Source organism: Bombus bifarius, unplaced genomic scaffold (assembly GCF_011952205.1).
Source record: "Bombus bifarius isolate JDL3187 unplaced genomic scaffold, Bbif_JDL3187 scf7180000008058, whole genome shotgun sequence".
NCBI lineage: Eukaryota > Metazoa > Arthropoda > Insecta > Hymenoptera > Apidae > Bombus > Bombus bifarius.
In genome coordinates, this window is record NW_022884422.1 from 1,263,685 (window position 1) to 1,286,484 (window position 22,800).

The window sequence follows — 22,800 nt, forward strand, 5'->3', positions numbered from 1 at the left end:
GGTGACCCACATTTCCCTTCGATGCTCTCGTCGCCACGAGCGGATTTATAAGAGAGGAATCTTCGTAATATTCCGTCGTCGATTCATACAAACCTCATCGATGTCTATTTCAAAAGAATTCCTACATCAAGCTTGAAATGAAAGCGGAGAAGAAGAAAAGGGGAACCAACAGGATAAAATAACCCAAGGTTTTTTTTATAGGTAGCATTGGCTTAAAAAGTTATCGTTCGATACCCAAACAAGGATTTATATAACTAGCTGAGAATCACAGTATTAGTATAACCCACTGCTAGAGAATAAAATTATAATTTAACTAATTGTGGAACTAAAAAATAGATACTAGAGTTTTCAACTCATCATATATATTATATATCTACGATAAGCGTATCTATATAAAAACGCCGAAAATTGTATCAAAAATAAACGAGAGATCCGAAAACAACTCTTCCGATTTAAGAGGTCGCGTCCTCTGTTGCTCAAGATCAATCAAATATTTCAGACATATCAGTTTGTCAGTAAATCAAGTCTAAAATTAAACGAAAAAGAAGATGCATGCTATATTTGTCTTAACACCTCGCCCCAGTTCGCGATGGCACCGACCCAGCTTGATACGATATTCTCACGGAGAACGATATATTATGTGCGATAACCAGACTGCGGAAACGGGAAAGAGTTGTTCACCCGTAACTTAGTTCAACTATCGCTGATTCCAAGATATTTGCTCGGGATTACCTCTTCGTTTAACTTCCGCGTGCTCGAGGGGGTGGTTCGCCAGCGGTGCATGCGCCACAGTGTGTGCACACATGGATTAACGGAGGAGGAACGATAGCAGAGAGTAGAAAAGAGGACGGCCGAGTGAACGATAGATGGGAAGACGAAGAGAAAAGGAGAGGGAATAGAGGGTAAAATGCCTCCTTCCTTCCGTGTAAGTCGCGTCCTCTCTGGAACCGCTCGAACAAGAGTCATCCAGCAGAGGCCTGAATAGGAGAAAATAGGCAGGGGAAGAAGTTTGCCTGTGTGCAGCTAGAGATGAGAATTGGGAAGTAACACGCGAAACTTCAACTCGAACTCTATCCGGTCTCACAGGCTCGCAGAGGAAACTATAGTTTTACAGCGGAGAAAGATCATACTTCTGTCTGTTCTCCCGTTGGCTGTCTCTCCTGGGACGACGGTACTAGGTTTACAATTTACGTCTAAGTGAGGGTTTCACCTTTCGAGAATTGCTAAAAATTACCAATCACGATCGAACAAGGGTAGGATACGGCAAGATTATTCCGGTCATTTCCTCCTTTCTAATAGAGAATACAATATTTTCTTGTTTTTTCGTTATTATATAAAATACTACTAGTGTCTCATAATAACCAACTTGATTATTTACACAGTTCACAATTTTGAGATATTAAAACTTAGTTCGTTCAAATAGCTTTGTCCTAACCTGAGAAAACTACTTCTTCAGAGAAGCCATAAGAAAAAGTATTTATCACAAATGAAGAACAGAACGAGATACCTTTTTCCTCACAGGAAAAGTTCAACTGCTTTAACTTGTCACGTGGATTACGCGTTCACGTACGTCAACTAGCAGATTTCATTCCATTAAAAAGTATCTCCACCATCTGGTGTCACGATACACTCTGCCAACTCCCTAGAGATGCACCTGATCAGAAATACGAACAATTGCTCTCGTTTTCCTGGACGACGTCTGCTCATTCAAAGAATGAAACTGCCACTTAGATAAGGTTGCACTTACGCATCACGTTATACGGTATACATCGAATTCCGTGCACATACACGCGACACGGAATACTACGTCCGATGGTCGGACGTGCATGCTCATGGTTTAGGGATGCAAAGTAAGCTGCAATTTTTGGTTGCTCGAGGCGAACTGCATCTACTACTACTACTAGTATTAGCAGCAGAGTTTTCTAATGACAAGGAATACTAACAGCGTATATATACTTGTGCGATGACGTTTCTCAGTGTCTCTTTTTCAAGGGTCCCGCGATTACATGTGCGAGATTAAATTAACACGTACACGCGTCCTCTTAAAAAATCGTTACGAAAACCGGTTTCTTATTAACGTGACTGCTTTCCTCTTTTTCCGGCTATCTTTAACTTGGAATTTTAGTGGGATTCGGGATTGAACGGACGTTGTTTTACGGTTAAACTCTATTCTAAATAATGTGGCGTTTAAAATGTCGCGAGTGCTATTATAAGAAATAGCAACGGATGCGTCAGAACATACAAGATTGCGGGCAAACAGGAGAAAGTTTAAATTAACTTGCAATATCTGGCGGCTGTTAGCTACGCCAACTCCGATCTTAGGCACAGCCGCAGACATAATAGTTGCATTATCGCTGCCAACGGGTATTTCCTAGCTGGCATTTGGGGTCGAAATGATCGGACAGTTTAAACGTTCGGGCCAACACTTAATCGATCGGCTCGCGGTGGTTATCAGCCGCGCGATAGAAATGCGACTGAAGAGAAGACCGAAGCGCGAACTTTGTTCGACAGTTCGCGGGTAACTGTGATGCATCGATCGAAAAACGAAAACCAGACACCGATATTCTAGTTTGGTGGTCCTTCTTTTGCAATACTTCGAGGTGTGAAAACTTTTTGCAAGTTCATGGTTAATTGGCGAATGAATTTTATATAATATGAAGTTATTTCTTTAGAACCTCCAGGTTATCGAATCACCCGAACAAATCTTTAGTCCCGATGAATCCTTTCTTTGAAATTTCGTACATATGGGGACCATCAGGACGTTCGTCGTTTTATTCTCTCGTCACGGCTGCTCGATAAAAACTTGGAAATTAACCCTTTGAAAGATCGTCCTTACGTATAACGCGACTTCTCGTTTCCGCGAATTTCGTCTACCTTTTTGCTCCGACCTTTTTTATAGTGGTTTATTAAAAATTGGGAAAAGAATTCAGTAAAAAGTTCAGTTGACGTTTAAAGGGTGGACTGGGGCGGAATTGCTTTCGACCGTTCGATTATTTTCAGATCATAAATCACAATCACATTTTGCTCACGAATCCAGGTAAACCTCGTTACGAACTATAAACTTCCGCGCGTGGCTTTTGATGTAACGCCGCGATGTGTACACGTCAGTATGGCTACAAGTGAAATCATTCGCTGGATCAGTTTTATTAATGGAGGGCCGCGATCGCGATCGGCAAGGCTATGACAACCCCGTCAACTTCCGAAAGATTAATGTCGTCTGTGTATTGCGTGAGACATGTTCTCTCTTCTTCCTCCTCCTCTCTTTCACTCTCTCTCTCTCTCTCTCTCTGTACTCCTCATCCTTTTACCATTTCGTCTTTTACCACTTTTTATGCTTGGAACGAGAAACCAGGTCGGTGCCGCCACATTTTTGCATATAAAACCGCAATTAATGATAATGGAAATTGTTTCCTCGGCAAAGCCATAACGCATAATCGTTATAAGCCTGGCTTAATCTCGCCGTTCGGTGTTTCAATAAAGAACATGCAGAACCAGGGTGTAAGGGATTGTACGCTTGCGTTCCGCTGCATATTCGTATATTCGACTCGATCGCACGAGCGTAACAGAGACAGTTCAACAAGGGATTAAACGATTATTAAAAGATACTTACGGAACTCGGATTTCACTCGTGTTTCCTAATCGGTCCTCGGAATAACAATGGTTAAGCTCTTACTGATAGGGAACTAGAGAACTAGACTGCAGTGTTGTTAATGTTAACACTTTCATCCTTCAGATTTTCCATCTCATTGATTTCAAAGTTACCATCGAGTAAAATATTCCATTTGACGAGATTTAATCACGATTGACCGTGAGTGATAAGAGGATTAATAAAAAAAAAAATGCGCGTAAGCGTAGGTTTAGTAAGAACGCAGCTTAAAATCGCATGACTGGCTCTTTCTCTGTGGGACGTCCCTTTTCCGTTGCACAGCCACCTCCTTTAAATACGATCGCTTCCGTTTTGCATTAGCTTATTTTGTATGCAGCTAATTTACATGTCTAACGGCCACGATAAAATTGGTTAACGCTGTTCCGAGCTTGTGAGCGAACGCCACCTAATTTAAGCTACGGTGTAAGCAGTTAAGCTCCGTGGCCGATTTCGTAATATATATGTTGCTACGATTTAATAGCGTCGAGCTCGGCAAGCTCGCACGCGTATAAACTAGTTCGTGTCTGCGGACCGAGCTAGAAAAGCTTTGACGACGCGCTTTTAATCTAATTTTACGACTGTACTCTGTGATCGTTATCTCGCATCTTTTCGGACGAATTGATTTTGTCTTCATTGAATTCCGCACGGAACGTCTATGAAAACGGATTCATAAAAGAAAGAAACACTACGGTGTAAAATACATAGCAAAAATGATACACAGTAGGAGTAATATTCCCGTTGTATTCTGCACGTGGAATGATTTCGGCTATTTTAATAAATTTGGTGCTATTTAATATTTGATGTCGCATGTCGACGAAAAAATAGAGAGCGGTGATCAGCCAGCTGGAAAAAAGAAAGAAAAAAAGATGATGAAAGAGACATATTTTGGAAAATTCTACGCTGAGTATCCAAACCTAGAGTAGCTATGATTTTTCATTTCCACAAATTACGAATAATCCACTGACACGCTATATTCGCGTATATTTGTTTAGAAATAATCTCGTGGATTTACATGCATTCTTTTTCCAGGTCGTACATCGCATCCTACATTTGGGACGCAATTCTTATAATATGTCCGTCGAATATTGATCTACTGCAGTGCAGCTATATAAAGCTTTTCTCTCGATTCGTTCTTTCCAAGGTAACGAGGTTTTCGCATCGATCCGCACTTTCTTTTGTAAAACGAAATTAGTGTGGTACAGCGAAAAGTACTTTTCCCCTGGATTCTTCTCTTTTTTCCTTGTCATTTCAACTTCGACATGTCATCGTTTTCAAATCATAAGTGTCACTCGTCTATCTGTCAAATGTTCTCGAAACAAACCCATCGTACGCTGAAATTTAAAATGGATATGGCTGAATCATACGACGACAATATCCTTGATAAAAAAAAACTCAGACAACTTCCGAGATTGAATGCAATTGCCTGGTTAAGCTATGTACAAAAAATTGCATTGTAATTTTGAAGGAAGAAATGTTTCGAAATACATCCGCTGCTTCGAGGTTCTTTCGCGCCATTTTCCTTTCATCATTTCGCCAAGACGAAGCTATGGGCCAGCAATGCTTATCCAATTTAGCCTCAAGCGTAGCGTCGATAACTTTTAGCTCGCGAAGGAAAGAAGAGCTTCTAAGGAAACCCTAGAGAAGTTTCGCCTGGTTGCAGCCATGGCCAGTAACGTGTCCAACAGCTTAATCTTCAACTAATCCCCCCTCCCTCTATCCGACGCCTGCGAGGAATTAGAGGTAATCCGAAACACGAGTTTAATGGCCAACTTCTCATACAATCACAAACTGAATGTTTACCCCCCTCCCCGAATCTGCTACATAAACAAATTTACAGCTTTCGTCGATCAATAATTTGCTAATACCAGTTCCTTATACGTTTTAACAAATACTAGAAGAAATATTCATTGCAACAAGATATTGAAATATTTAGAAAACATAATGTTCGCTGTTATGTTTTTACTTAATTTCGTTCGATCAACCAATGAAACCTCGACGTCCAAGTGACACATTGGAATTACGGTTTTCCTCCCATGTAGCAGAGGGCCAATAGCAAATTATCAAAATTCCGTCCGATTGTCACACAATTTCATTTAGAGGATGAAATAGTTTGATGATTTAACTTTGATCCTAATTACTTTGGGTCTCGTTCAGCCAGTTGATGTACCCATGTTAGTCGCCTTCGTCTCCTCTCTATTTGCTGCACGCGATTTTAATGCACCGACGATCGGATGGAACATGATCGGCAGATTGGAAACGTTCGAAGAGAAACAAGAGATAGAACAATTCAAACGTTTTCTTTCTCCGTAATCGCGTCACATTCGAAACTTCCACCCTTCTCTCGGTTGGAACTTTATCGCGTCGTTTCGAGTACGAATCGTGGTCGAGGGTGAACGCAACGCTGATTGGAACGGGATCCAAAAGACTGGGATTGATCGCGGCCATCTCGTGGAAAATCGCGTCTACTTGCCGTGTCGATAACAAAACGAATCTCTGGTCCGTCTGCCGGACTGGATTCTTCTAGGTAAATGTCAGTTCACAAGTTTTTGGTCGATTGGAAAACTTAGAGAACGGGGGAACTTCTTCGAACTGTCATTAGTTACCGAAGTGTGTGTGTGTGTGCGCGTGTTCATAGTAGGCAGTCGGTTTGACTCAATCTCGTCTGGCTCCCTTTAACAAACATGTTGACAACCGGCCGGATTGCCAGTTACGAAAAATGGGGGAGAACAAGCATCGGTGTAATTGGAATTCGCTTCCCCTGTACGATTACTTAAAAATTTCGACTATTTTGCAGGAAACTTCGAAAACGATCACTTTCGTTTTACGCTCGATTAAATCGATGGCTTTTGAATGTTCGTTCAAGAAGATCTTCAATTGGTTAGGAAAGTAAGTCGTAAAGGAAGCGGTTCTGCATAGTGGAAAGCTTGGCTAAGAGGATTACCCTCCGATAAAATTATCCGGTTAATTTATTGGGATCGATAAAAAGTCAAGTCGATTCATTTACCGAAGAGATTGCACGATACGAGGCGAAACATAGACTTCTCGATCGATTGAAATTAAAGGACAATCCATTCTACGCGTAATAGCATCGAAATGACCGATTAACGCAACAATTCAGTCTCGGCTGCGTGACGGAGGAATCGAATTTCTGCCAATAATTGTCTCCAAACGTATGTAATCTGGCGCCGGAGGACCCGCGGAATCTCCTTCCACGTTGATTCGATTTCCCGTCGTACCGGATAGTAGCTTCCGGCAAATCCCCCTGGCGCCCTCTGCTACGACGCTACGGATCCACCCAATAAGATCGTCAGCCCACCTGGCGACTCTCCCGTTACTCCACCCCCTTAGTCCAAACCCCTCTTCCCTGTCGATCCCAAAGGCATCGGTCAAATTCGATTTTCCTTTTACATCGAACCGAACCATTCGGAATAGCGATCAGTTCTAGTGTCGAGGGAGGACCTTATTCAGGAAGTTCGCGTTGGCTACTATAGAGCCGGCCAGTCAACCAGCCAGCCAGAGGGAGTGAAGTGGTAAACTAGATACGGCTACAGATAGGAAGCGAATAGAAGCAGAACGAGGTCAGCTAGCCAATCCCCTCTGCAAGGCACACCAATCTCCCCACCGCACCAGTAACGTTCACGTGCATATCCTCTAGCTAGCGTGAACTCTCTTCATTTCCATCCTCTCTGTTTTTCCGCGGTTTTCCTCCTCGACCTCTTCGTTTTCCATGCGCTTCTCCGAATATGTACGTACGAATCGGCCGATTTCTCCCTCTCTCTCTCTCTCCCTGCTTCTCTTCCTTCCTGCGTTTCTCTCTTTTTTCTGGTTCACCGCAATCCTTCTGTATCCATTCCTTTCTCTCTCTCTTCCTCTTTACAATTCGTGCCGATTTTCCGTCACCACACTAGAGAGGATATCACGTGAAAAAGAGAGTGAAACAGGAACATGGAAAAACCGGACTACGAATCTTGCAAAGTGGAAACTGCCAGTGACGTCGGTTCCATTGCCAGTCAGGTCTGGGTTGCATAATACTACCCGACCGCAAAATCCTTGCCCGACTGCTGCTCCTTCTCAAAGGGGAACCCAGTTGCTACGTGCCGTAGAACTTTTGCGGTTTCTATCGTCGACATCCGACGCAGGAGTTCGCCGCTCGTTGACTCCAGCACGTCCCGCTGCGCTGTGTCGCGCTTGCCGCTCATCGGGAAATTTATCGCATGCAAAGGACCAAGACAGCATTCACTTTGACCGCGCGACCCGCGAGCATACGTAAAACTGGGTCGTAGATCCAATTGTTGGATATTTATTTGTCTCGACTGAAAAGTCAACACAGGCTACCGTTTACACAACTTCTATCGTTTCTGTTCGATTTCTGTTCCGTTTTCTTCCACGACACTTCACGATGCTACATAAGTAAATATACGTTTTACGCGAAACGTCTTCCAGGAATATTTACATTTCTGCGTGAGTCGGAGAATCTCCGCACGCCAGAGAGAACTCTGTATTCTCGCGTTAGAAACTCTGCCTCGGTCGTCAGGGTTCGTTTGCGACAGCACACCATGGCTAACGAAATAATTACTGGTTTGCATAACTCCGCTTCGTGCAACTCGCGCTCGTCCAGGTAAACAAGCTTAATTATGAAAAATACATATTTCAATGCACGCCGCAACGTCACTCCTTTCTCCTTGTCATGACCGTACGGCCCACGTACACATTCGTTAATGAACTAATTACAAGCACACACAAGAGTGATGCGCTAAAATTACCGCCCCGTAAGTAAGAGAGACCTCGTAAGAACCTCTGCTCCCTTGGCTACATCTGTGTCGTCTACGACGTAGTCAAGTTTAATTTCACGTACCGCTGATGAGACCGTCTGCATACTAAAGCAAAGGCGAGGCCAGCTGCGCAATATTAATATGCAATCGAAGCCCTCTTCCATGTAAGCCTGTTACAACGGAACATCGCTTAATTTGATGCTCATTCGATTAATCCGCCATGGCTGTCGGTAGAAATAACAATGGTTCGAAGCCTCGTACCGGCGACAACCCGTCTCGTATGTACCTATTGCCAATTTGCAGCAGCACACGGATACATGAGAAACGCCGCTAGGTAGTTGTGCAGAGTATCGATAATTTGACGCGAAATCGACGTGTACCACGACACAAATTCTTTTCTGTCTTACGTTCGTATAAACTAAGCTCGTATTTTGTCTCGACTACTATGTCAACTACGTCGATCGACTGTCAGATTGCCGTGTAAATACGTCTCCGCGTTAACAATTTTACGTGTACGTATATTCGTTCGATGCATATAATTAAAATTTGTTTATCTTATAGTTTCCCATTCAGCAAATAGTAACTATATGATTCTGTAATAGAAGTCATTGAAACTAAATTTCTTTTCCTTCTCGTTCTTCGTCTATTTTGAAATACTATAATTTAATTTTATGGAATTGAAATTAATACGATGAGAGCATGAGTTTTTCGCGACGATGTCTCATAGGAAAGTACATTGTATTACAGTTCGACCTATTTACTCACAGGTAACCCCGTGGCCGATCGTACCACAATCTCTTCAACCGTAACTTTTGTTCCGAGACAAAGAAGCTTGGTACGTTTCGCTTGGTGATTCAGCGATCACCGATAACCCTGTATAAACGTACGCTGTAACAAACCTCGCTGGTCCGTTTAAAGTATCTCGATCCACCTACGGATTCAGCGGTGCCTTCCGCGAGAGCCACCACGCTACCGGTTAGGGTCGTCCTACGAGGCGAACGTGACACGTAAAAATATCATGTAAGGTACCGATACGTCACGCGATCAGATAAAAGAAAAGGGGAGCTGACTTAGTCGTTTGTCGTCCCGATACAATCTCGACCCGCGGTGGCTCGTTTTATTTTTGCACCCAAGTATTTTGATGACTCAACTGTTACATGGATATTCCTGCGGTCGCTGCATTCGCCACGTTCAGTTTCCTCGCAACGGATTCTCGAGATCGAGATCGCGAAGTAGCCACTGCCTGTTTCTTCTAAATTCTGTTTAGCGACTACGTGGAAAAGATCGGACTGAGCGACAACGAGATTCTGAAATCTTCATCTACATAACGTAGACTTCCTCGAGTTCGCAGGATCGACAAACCGATTTACTTTGTTCGTGTGCAGTTATTCAGTAGAATTTTGAACAGTTGTTCCGACTAATTAATTTGTACACTCGAGTCCTTAGAATCGGTAACCAGCTTAGTTGGTTCGTCTTTTCAATTTTTCTTATCCAAAGTAGAATAAACAGATGTTAAAGTAATTTTGTTCTCTACGAAAACGATGTGTAATTACTCTATTGACAAAGCAATCCTATTTCGCGAGTCTTGAGACTTGCACCGTCCAATCCAGAGGAATTTCTTCGTGTAAACGTGACAGCGTTTCTCACTGACTTCACTTCGTTCCCTGCTAATATTTGCGTTCCACGCGTCAATTATTTACACGAACACAGAAAGCGAATATTCATCGTCCGTCGAGTCGTTGCCAGACTTGGTACATGCATGTTCCCGGTGACATTCGTCGACTATCGACTACCACGGCTGTCGACGACTTATAAACGCTATTACCACGCAAAACATAAACTGTGCAATTATTTCCAAAGTTCGTGATCGGTTTATAGTCGCCTCGAGTTTCACGAGTCTACGTATAGGTACTAGAGTTAACGCGAAACAACCTTGAATGAAGATGTGGACAAAGGAAACGTTCAATTACCGTTTTCATGTTACTGGCCCTTAAACGACAATTAGTAATATGTAATTATACGCGTTCATCGACTAATTCGTTCGACAAACTTGTAACTTCTCTAAGCCTAATTAAGTCCATCTCGTCCTATGTCTTTGCTAATTAGCTTGTCTTTATCCATTAATAGTATTTTCCCTAAGATGCGTCCCTCGTTGAAGCAATAACGAGGAACTTTTCGGCCGTTGTTGCCGCATGTTTCAAACAATTTTGTCCGCGGTTCCAAAGCGACATTTGTTCCTAGCAACGAGTTGTGCTATGAAACAATCAACAAATATACTTGGAAGGAACATTTGTTTCTGTCGCGACGTGCTTCATGTGTTTCTTATTTGTCCTTAATCTCTAGCGCTTTGAGTGGAAACAGGCAACAAGTAGCAACTTTCTCAAGAAGCATGGAAAATCGGCAAAATATTCGTCATCGTTGCTTCGGCAAAGACATAGCTTTAGGCTTATGTTTGAAAATAGACTGAAGACAGAGGAAGACATAACTGCATATCAATAGCGATATTAGCTATGCGACCAGTCCCTCGAAAGCACATCGTGGTTCAACGCAAAACGTCCGCTGTCCTGCTACACTGCCATAAATTTCTAGGGTGTATGTACAAAGTTCGAGCGATTCGCAACACGCGTATAATCTCTTCTATTGAAGTTGAAGCCGCGGTACCAACCGATTAAACGGCTCTATCATGGCTCGATCTATTTCTGAGTTAATTACTGGCGAAATAAAGAACTAGGTCGGCTTGGTCGTCCTATTCCGCCGCGTGGAATTCAGGGAACGAAGGCTGCCTGATGATAACGAGTCTTTGAATTTTCACCGGCCTATGTTAATATCTCCTCCTTCTCTACTCCCCTCTTTGGCTCGCTAATGATTCTGCATACCGCCCACGACTTTCCGTAACGCCGACGCACTACTTCGTTCTCGTTAGCCGACCGTGAACCGTCGTGAAATTCCTGACACTTTTGCTGCCGCTACGCCGCGTATTTGCTACCCGTAATGTCGGTTAATTAACGTTAATTGCGACGTGTAATGAATCGCGCTCGTATTTCCACGATTTCCCATTGTCGGACGCTACTGTGGCGATCCTATGTCGCGCCATCGCCTCGCGTTAATTTCTACTTTGCTATAATTCTAATCACTCGTATTGAGATAAATATTTTTGAATATAGCGTTTAGATCATGTCCGATTCAATCACATCTTCCTATCATTAGGCACTTTCATTTTGCACAGTGAGAAAAACAAATGTGAAACAATCACTATTGATACGTGTGATTTCTCGTTTCAATTTTATGTTGAAGAATAAAAATGGTTTCTAATATGTAACTAAGTTTCGTTATTCATAAAAAGGACGTGCTACCAACCTGTAATTATATCTGGCATATATTAATTGCCATATTAAAAGTAATATTATAAAAGCAGATAGATACATGAAATTACGTTTCTGGCTTAATAAAAACCTCAGTAAATATAGCTAAATGCATAAACTTTGAGTAACTGGAAAAACAACAAATCTGAATCTTACGTAAGATCATATTAGAAATGCTTTAACGATCGCAAGGCAGTTCTAGATTAGTAGTTCTTTAAAAAATGTAATTTATATCATCAAGCAATATATGTATTTGAACGTTGTAAAATACCAGGTTTTCACGATAAATTTACGGCGAAATGACACGGATGGTTAATATCGATTCGTGGTTCTGTTTTTGTACAGTCCGGTGACGGTATGTAAACGCGAGACAGTTACGAAATTGACGGCAATTTTGCAGGATCGCGAAATTAAGTACTTCGATCGTGATGTATACCCATACGCTTGCCATTCCAACAGAAGGGATTAATTATTTAGCGCGCTGTATATAGCTGCGGTGCACAATTTCCTAAAGAACCGCGATAAATAATTCCTCCTCGACCGGCTGGCATCATGCTCGACTGTTCAATTTTTCTCGTAAATCTGTCAAACGATCCTCAGGCGAGCACTTGGCGCGCTACGCGAAATTATCTTTCACGCCGGAAGCCATATAAATCAAACCACCTACCGTGATCTTGAGGTCCCGCGGGTCGCACGTATCGTATCGTCTGCTGAAACGAAGAACTGTGTGCGTCTTGTTCTCGTAACCCAGTAGCAGAGAATAGTCTTGGCTGGAGTCCATCTGCGGATCCTTGCTAGAATTCTTCACGTGTCGATCCTGAAAAGAGTAACAATTTTGAGTTAAACTTCTTATCTATCCAATAGTAAAAACGTTAGAATAATTTATAAAGATGATTGAAATCATTTCCGAGAAGAACTTCTACAGCAGAACAAATTCTATCGAACAAGCTTTTCCAAGCTCTCAAGTAATACTAACTAACTAACTTCATTTAAGGTTCAGTAGTTTAAAATCCCATTTTGAACTTTGCACAAAATAATCAAGCTTGACGTATGTTACAAGAAACCATTAGCTTTTAACGTAATAACGAAAGAATGAGGAAATATTGTGTAGCCATATTAACTGCAATCAGAGAAAATGTTAGAAACGAGAAAATGATTCGAACAAATCAACCATGAGATTGTTTGTATCACTTACTCATTTTTAATAATAATCTATTTTCAAACGTAGATTACAAAGCAAATTGCGCAGCTTGACTCAAATAACTCTACCTTATCCTATACATTCTTGTAAACTATTCGCACGTTCCATACATCAGACATTAACCGAATCTCTCATTAATAACGTTGAATCACTCCTGTTTCTTGCGTGGTTTCTTGTCCCCGTTCTATTCACCAACGCAGAAAGATATCAAAGCTTCCGAACGAGACAAGAGACAACCGTGCTACCAGGCAAAGTCCGCAGGGAACAGGAGGAATGAAACTATTCGCCGCGCCGTCTTTTTCACCGATCACCTTTTTTACACGGGGCCGACGCGTTTCGAAAGCGACACACCTACCACCTGAGCGACGTAGCCGGCGAGTTAGTTAACCGTCCCATGGCGGCACTGCGAGCACCGTAGGGACCGAAGACAAGTTTTTCTGCGAGAATTCCTGGTCACCGTCTCGATATAATTATCCGCGGTTCGTGTCGGCCGAAGACGCGCTGCCTGCGACGCCTTCCAACGCCATTGTTCGCTGGTGGACCACTACTCGACTACTTTTTTCTTTCCCGTTTCGGCGAGCTTTATTAGAATTTAATTTACCAGCCACGTGAACCGGCCGGTACCTGCGTAACCGTGCGCCGTGATCTCGAACGAGTCACGCGTGTTATGCTTCTGGCCTCCTTTTGTCCCGACATTCTTCGACTAGCCATTCGTCTCACCTGCAAGTTTCAGATGGAAGCGTACACGGGAACGAAAATACAGTGTATAAAGAGGTAGAAAGAAAAGGAAAGTAAAACGGAGAGGGGAAAAAAGAAGGGAAGAACTCGAGAATATCCATTTATGTTATCCTCGACGCGTGAAAGATTCGAACTAACGTGGCAACTGTAGCCTGTTCTGATTGGATATAGAATATAAAACGTTTGCAATAAAAAATTTAGCGGGCGGACACATGCGTGAGGGAGTCGGATGGCAAAAACAAGAAATTGTTTTAGCGATAAAAAAAACCGGGCGCAGGTGTAGGAACTCAGGAAAAGAACGATATTGTCAAAGTTACTTAGCGTAGCAGACGGTGCTCGTTTCGACTCTTATAGATTTCTAGCACGCCGAGATTTTTATTAACGATCTGGTCAACCTTCCGGCTTTTCCTCTTCTTTCGTTCTTTACTTTTCTCCTTCGTTGCTCTTTTTCGATCTTCTTACACCTTTCTTTTCTTTCTTGTCTTTCCGCTATCAGCATTTGCAATGGACATGGAACTGCTTTAAAATGTAATGCAGTGAATCTAGGAGAAAATTCGAATTCCTGGAAGAAACAAGAACCATTCTTTCGCTTTGAGAACGCGACGATCGTGCTTTGAAAAGCTCAGTCCGATATTGCCTTCGCGCTTAGCGTGAAGGCTTCCAAGCGAAACAGAGAGAAGAGGAGGACAGGAAGGGTCTTGCTTGTGCACGCTGATAGCTAACAACTACCCTCTTTTGTCTCAGCACGCGGGGAATCCGCGTCGTTCGGAATAAGACACTATGGAATTTAAACTGGCTCGGCTATAACGTTACTCTTTATTGCCAGCTTAGCGTCGTTTTAATCTTCCATTGCAACACCACACCAAAAGAGAACACAATCTGTTATACATATACTGTCAGAAACTTTACCTCTTCGTATATATTGTATGTTATTTAATTTTCAAGAATAATCACGAGACTCGACGCGTATTTTATCTCTTAAAACGCCATGATGTGGTACCACAAACCTGAGTCGAGAAAGACCTGAAAAACCGCAACAGTTCGTAAGTCAAGAAAAGTATCTGCGGCCGAGTAATAAATATTTTCCACTGTCGTCTCGCGCAACTTCTTCAATTTCCGCCGCCACATCGGAAATGGGAAGCATATCTTTTCCTCTCCTCGGTAACCCTTACTGGCAGTCGACGCACGACCGATTGGAAAATCGGACTTTCCTCCTTCATATTACTCTTACACTCTCTCTTTGTTGCATCGTGTGCAGCTTATACTTGCACAATACCTCTTCTCACAGTTCTCGATTCGAAGACTCACAGAGGTTACTGTTGCGTTCGAAGTACGTGCTGAACGACAGAAGCAAATCAGATCGAACCAACCACGATTGTAAACCTGTCAATGTGTACTAGCTTTCCTCTTGCGATGCACACGAAGAACAGAAAGGAAGAGTGAAAAGGGGAACGCGGAGAGTATGCAGAAAACATGGTTCTCACTGGTGAAAATAGTTCGCTAGCGAAACGAGTGTTCCGTTTCCGTGAGTGTCCCTATGCATCGCAATTGTCTTCTTGTCCCACCAGCCATTGTACCGACTGTTTATTGCCATTCACGTATGAGCGCGGTTGATACCGCGGAACGTTGCATATTATCGCGAAAGAATGGCGAACGATGAGTGGCAAGTGTTCCGCAATTATACGAATTATGTCTGCGCCATTCAGAAGTCCGACAATGCCTCCTCCATAGATTTAACTGCACCGATTTAAATGAAAATTTCAACTTCTGTTTCGATTAGTCAGTTTTTCAAACGAACCACCGCTCTTATGGATATGTATCAATGTATTTGATGGTGATTTTTATTATATATATCCAATATGTATCAAGAACAGTATTTTACCTACAGTATTTTTTATTTACACTATTTATTATTTACAGCATTTTAGAACATGATTTTTTAAATCAATATTTCTTTTTATTACTGATTTTACTCTCATTTTATTCTCTTCAAGAGCTCGCGAAAGTTTCTAAGAAACGTTTTATATATCCTCTTGCATGCAACGTTCAACTCTGCTCATGCGTTTACATTTTACACACACTGCCCCATGGAAGTATTGAAAAAATCAGGAAGTGTACGCTGTTATAATACGTTATCGCGATACGAGTGTCGTTTCCACGCTGCACGCGTCCCACGGTGGTATGGCCTTTTCTTCCCATCGACTGTCATTCTCGTGTTTATTGTCACGTGGGTGTCATGCTATAGCAAAAACACGCGGTACTACATAAGTTGTTCGATTCCATACAGCTACTTCATTATGCAACGCGCGTTGCAATTATTTACGCAATGTCCGTTCCGGGTAAATGTCGTGGAGAATAGAGACGAAGTTTAAATGGGCGGAAGGAGGTCGGCTAAGCCCACACGAGCGAAAGAATGTTTTCGAGAAAGACGTACGTAAGCGTGCAATTATACGATATACGAAGCTACGCCGCGCCGCTGCCCTTGTATTGGAACGTTTTAAAGTCACGGTAAAAAACGGACCTTGCATCGAGTAAATTAAAGTCGTTTTCAGCGATATCGTACAAGGCGTATCGCGATCTATGGTCGCAGCCTGGTGAATGGGCTTGGAACACGGAATGAATCAGAAAATTTCCTGTAAGCAACAATGTTCTGTTCAATCATGTTTTCCACTTAGGTGATCGTTTGGCGCGGTTCTCCTGTGAAACTTGGACGTGCAGCTTATGCAGCATTGAAATGGCTGCGTCTGAGGAACAACGCCAAATAGGACGTGTGTTTTATCGCTCTTCTGGCCCTGTTTCATTCTTAAAATAAGATTCAATTGCTACCGGGAAACAGAATTATGTTAAAATATTGTCGTGTGGAATTACTTATCGTTAGGGCAGAAACGCGACTTTCAATATATTCGACGAGTCGGAAAACTCGAAAGAACGAGCTCGATCGAGTTATCAACGGCAGTCAATGAATTAAAGCCTCTCCCCCTACCACTTTCACCAACCACGCTCGTTATCGCGATATCGTTTCACCGATCAAGCAATAAATTGCTTTCGTCGCGACCGTACTTGTTAGTACAATTTCCGATATACCCGGTAATCAAATAGCCCGGCAGTATCGCTTAATCCGCAATCAGATCCGTAATCTGCGATTGAAAATTACGATCACCGCTGAATCTTCGGTAAATTCAATCGTTTCGTCGATTTCGATCGCCACAGTCGAGACACACGCGTGCCATATATTTTACCAATGCCTCGTGTGCACGCATACGTGCACGCGCGTTGCCCGTGGTCCACGACATAATTGTCTTGCTAGTTCTATCGGGGCAGGTATCTCGAGGTTTGGTGGACAGTGTGCTCACGTTGCAACAACAGATTCCACGCGTTGGGAAATTATAGCAATTACGTTGGGCCAATTCGCTCTTGTCGCGTCCCAACGTGGCGCGTCATCGGTGACGCTGAGAGGACAACGCGACTATATACCGCGTTAATGATCTAACGCTCATGTAAATACTCTACGCTCGACCGGCGACAAATCTCCCGATTCCAAACGGAGAAAATCTCTCGCGACATTGCTATGAACGCGTTCGGTTACGCGCGCTTGTATCCGGACCATGTTCACGACGGAAATAATTATCGGACGCCGTGATCGTTAATAAATTGTCGTTGCGTTCTCGTTTGCGCGTTTTCCTCACGAACTTCCTTTCTGAAGAGAGTAACGCACGAGCGAACCAACGAACAAACGTGGTCTAGGAAAACGTTTCCGGAAATACCATGTCGCGACTCGTGGCCAGAAAGTTTCTTTATAATATCGAGTGACACGAAACCAACGAGGTCGGTTGTCTGTTCATGTAATCAAGTCCAGTTGTATGTGTGTGACCGCTGTTTCTCACAGTTACCATCATCGTGCCATGAATCTGCGTTGCGGTTCTACGTAGAGAGAAATTATGCCAATTAGGTAGAATACGCTGCTTCGACGGCAGCTATTGTCTCCTATCGTTTCGAGTGTAATAAGAATTATTCGGTGGACAGCGCGAGCTCTATGGCGGAATAGAAATGACAGTGACAGAGAATGGAAGGTACATATCTAGATAATTGGCAGCAAATCCGTGATGCGGTACGAACAGCTTCGTGCCGAGCATATTACCGTCCCCATTATTTTCACAAAGAAAATGAAATATAACTCGATATAATATATAATTTCATATAACATAATTCGACTTTTTGTTCGGAATAACTACGTGTTTTCATGTTTGATTAATAGTTGGTCGCCTTCTGAGCTACGTATTCGTACGCATATCCTTATATGCCAGATTGAACAAATATTACACGCAGTAAATATATGGACAACAGAAGTTATTTAAATTGTCGAAGAGGGAGCGATTTTTACAAAATTAATGATGTAATTTTATATGAAAGATGTAGAAGGTGGATTTCTTTGAGTATTACAGGTCGTCCGATAAATTCGAACAATCTGATGGTAAGTGCAGACCCTTCTTGGCATTGACGCCTTCTCATCGGCATGCCCGATCGATTTCACGTGCCGGACAATTATGTCAATTACTCTGTCCCGATTCGCCGGTCTCGATAATGCGACGCGACGTCACCAACGCTGACAGCGGCATCCTACCGGAGCTAATGATCGCGCTTAATGGGCTCGCATGGCGACAAGAACGAGATCGATGGCCGAAATTCCCGGAAGAACCGCGACAAATCAGGAATCAAACGTAGTCGCAGATGTTCTTCTATTGCGATTGATCATACATGGTATGTGTATAGGTGTTGCTACATATATATTATATAGGTATTCTGTGGATTTTCACATCGATTTATAGTTTAACTTTACCTTATCCGAAGTTTACTTTATCATTCACAAATCTCTGACATTTATTCCTTAGAACGTTATGACTAGTAATTTTATTTTTTAAACATCTTTCCTTGTATTCTGGATCTATTTATTTATTTATTTTTTATAATAATGCTGCTTGTTATTTTTATTTAATATTCTTTCCCAGATATGCTTGAAATTTTGTTGTTAGGATTTCTTTTTCGATGTGTTTCTACTACGTTTGTATCGTTGAAATTTTTTTATGATAGCCTTGCAATATTTTTTCTTATTGTGGAAATTCTTTCCGTACCCGAATCAAGTCTCCTTTAATACAGAACTATAAATATATCTCAATTGACTTTTGAGACTGAGTATGACTCTAGATGTCACTGTCTTTTTTAGATGCGCCAATGCAGATTATTTGAAAGGTAGAAACTTAGGAGATTAAATTAGAATGTAGTTGAATAAATTAAACCACAATATCTCTAAGGCATTTACAGTACTTCGACCAAAATAACTAACTAAATTTGGAGCATTTAAAAGTCACGGGTAAAACAAATACGTTTTATAGAAGAACAATTTTACGATTTAATGCAGATTTATTAATATTAATTAATGCAGAATATTAGTTAAGATAAATTAAAGTAACAACTAACAACCTATGCTTCACATACGAATCTCATAAAGGTCTGACGTGTCGAAATGAGAAAAAGGCTCAGCACACAGGAGAACCGTCATAAAGTGATTATCGTCGCGCGACGATCTACGCCACGGTGGCAACCTCCGACCTCCGGTTTGTCGCAATGCGTACAGCGAGGCCGACGGATTTTATTCGCCACGCTCGCTTCCACCGGCCGTAGCACGTAATCATTAACACGACGTCCGTGGGACATTCCTCTATCGTGGACGTTGTCGTTATCAGTTGCCGATAAATAAACACGATGCTCGGCCACAGCGTTTCTCAGGCGTGAAACGATTCGAGCGTCCGTGTTCTCTCGAAATCATAAAATTGATAACGACAACTGCACGCACCCATGGGTTCGTGTTTATCCGCTGCCGCGAGAAACGCCGCACCGGCCCTCCAAAATGGCTACAAGGGTTAATGACAAGTGCTCGTGCGATAACAAAACTAAGCACGAGCAATTGCGTGCGCGAAAGTAGCCATCCGTTGCTTCGAAACATGCGATAGGAATTCGCCAGTCGAGAACCGTTTCCTTGCTTGTGTTGTCACGAGCAATTGGTCATGTTGTTACGAGGAAAAATAGCGAGGCTGACGATGTACATAGGTGGTTTACGATTGATTTGAATCACTTCTGCAACGTATCTATAAAGGTATTTCTACGATGCTACCGTGAATGGTAGGGGATTTAGAAATTTATTATAAACTCCTTAATAGGCAGAATGGATAGATCTACCTGGTTTAGATAGGTCTGCCCCTAACAGCTCGTGCAAATCTATCACCTGACCTAATGTATCACCAAATGTACTAAGTTTAGGGATTCACTTCGAGTTCTCATCTATGTACATTTAATTATTTATATCGCTAACTCATAAAATACTTTAAAATAAAACTTTAAAATATCAATAGTTGCGACAACTGCTTTATCAAACATAATAAATAATATATTTATAATTTAATTTTATTAAGTATATATGTAATGCGTAACAAACTCTATGGAACACAAAAAGTTTCGTAAAGTATTACTCCTAACCTGGCGAATCCTATATAAGGAATTAAGAATGCAAGAATTAAAGTGAATTTTCGAAGAAAGGCGAATAAGAGACCAACGACAAATGTACATCTATTTGCAATCGCACTACGTCGGAGAGAAATTTGAAATCGGTGCAATTACGCATACAGTGATTTAACGCAACCATGGGGGATTCATAGCGAATGGATTTTGCTCGAAGAGTAGAGTTATTTTTCAGGCGGATCGAACGCTCTACGAAATTCCTGACAAACCGTACAACTCGAACACGTATGTTTACAATTGACACGATTACTTTGAAAGTAGTGGACGGGGAACGAGAGCCGCAAGATCGGTCGATACAAGCATTGAAAGTAGGATGAGAAGTCGTATGCACGATCCGCTAATTGGAACGAAAGGCAGGAAAAGCTTTTAAGTTATCGAGTTGATATGTGAAACGGAAACGCGAGAGCAAATCATACCACGGATCAACGGTAAGAACGCAACAAAAACGAAATGCATATAACTTTATTCCTATCGATGTTATCCAGCCGATAGCCAAGCGTTCAGCCAACGTGTTCTCGTTCATTCTCCCCGTCCTTCTGCTTTTTCGTCTCTTCCTATCTCTGTCTCTTTCCGTCGCTCGAAAAATCATACATTTGATAAAGTTAGCGGAAAGTAAAACCGGATAAGCACGCATTCTCGACGAAACACGCGAGAACGAAAGAATGTAGCGGCGGAAGTTGCCAGCTCCAAGTCATCAACGGGAAGATAACAGTTGCAGATGCATTTAATCCGATAGCGCCGTGTTTTCCACGGTGCTTCAATCTGTATGTGCGTCCGCCGCAAAATCTTCTAGCGCGACGATATTGCACGCTTTCAACGTGTTTGCTTGATACTTACGACTCTATTGTCCAAAATTAGAGAACGCGCTGGTAATACAACTGGAAAAGGAACTAAATAATTTTTTGATGCGAATTAAACGATAAAATAGAATGAAATTAATTCAACGAATTTCCCAAAGCGCACACATGGGACATTTCGTATACGTATTACAGTAAAATAAACAACAGGTTCCATTTCATCGAAATATTATTCACCATTTGTTAGACTCCACTGTAACTCCTTTCTTCTTTAGCGAGTCTGTTCTTGACCAGGTTACGCTATTTCCCCTCGATACGTAACACGCTTCCAAAGCTTGAATCAGGCGTAAACGGCCGATGTCGTGTCAAAGAATGTCCGCTGTGCGGCTTTTCACCTTAACAGCGCGATTACACGAAGCCGGATTAATAATTTAGCAGACTTGCGTCGAGCGAAACATTGTTCCGTGCAACACGATTCCGCGAGCACGCGGCCAGCCTGCACGACATAATCGATATTTCAGCCAGAACAACGACCTTCGATTCCTCGTATTCCATTTGCCCCCGCGAGGATTACAATCCCGACAAATTCGTGCGTCTCGCCGATCGAAAGTAAAGCTGTGTACGCCGGCTGAATTACAATTACCAGCCCAAGAATCGTACTGAAGTACGATGCCCCTCTTTCGTGTTACCGTTCGTTCCATGAATGACTTTCGACTGTGTCTGCTGTGAAATTTGTTTCCCTATCGGAGGTTGGAAGTTTTGATCGATCAACGACTCGAAAAGAAAGTAAGGCGTGCGAAGGCAGGCGTGAAAATCGTTTCGTTACGAACCATCCTTAGAGGATCGACGGTAGTGCACGTTTTACGGTGATGGGTCTGCATAAATTGGTGTTGGAAGTCAAAGGTCTTGGGCGTCGATGAAAAGCAGCGAGAAGGAACTCGACGCGCAACTCCCGTCGATTTCTTCCATTTGCAAATCAATTCGTTCCTCGACTACCACTTTAAGGTTTCGTCTATGAGCGATTTCCGAGAGGATTACTCCGGCTGCGAAGAAAGCCTCGCCGATGGAGTAGAAGATAGAAGCAGGTGTCGAGTGGCGCATTATCGAGAGCAGTGCCTCGAATCCCGAGAATTTACTGGAAATTATCGAACGGCAGGAAAATGAATGTTGGATGTACCGTGCGGATGTATCGCCTTTGCAGAGATTGAGCGCGACTGACGTCTCAGATAGCGGAAATATTTTATTCAAGACATTACCCCGTATTGCCTTGGAATCGTAAGCGGTAGCTCTGGACTTGTTACAGATGAAGACAATTACGGGTCGGCGAGTTGCAAAAGATTGCACGGGATGGCAAAGAAAAACAAAACAGGGATACGGGTAAAAAGTTTCATGAATATCAAAAAGCTGGTAACTACAAATTTCACGCTAACCTAGATTTCCTGGCTATACTACCTATCCTTCCGTGTGAGTAATATGTCGATATCGGTGCGTGCTACCGCCAATGTGAACAATAAATAGCTCTTACTGTTAGAATCGTTTGTATGGCGTACAGTATACACTTATACTATAATATATCTCAGTTACTTATATAATAGATGTTCTCCGACTTAGCTAATTTAGTACAACATAAATTTTCATTGATTAGCACGTATAGTATGGGTCATGATATAACGAGACTATAATTTAAATCATCTGTCATAGCGTTGTAAGT

At 42.3% G+C, this 22,800-nt stretch overlaps 1 protein-coding gene across 1 annotated transcript in view; it reads right to left on the reverse strand.

Annotated features, from left to right (window-relative positions):
* LOC117208232 (MOXD1 homolog 2) overlaps positions 1–22,800 on the reverse strand; it is a 167,754-nt gene that overhangs the window by 31,552 nt on the left and 113,402 nt on the right. The window contains exon 3 of the mRNA XM_033449219.1: positions 12,448–12,597. Within this exon, the coding sequence (XP_033305110.1) occupies positions 12,448–12,597 (150 nt within the window). The remainder of the gene's footprint in view (positions 1–12,447; positions 12,598–22,800) is intronic.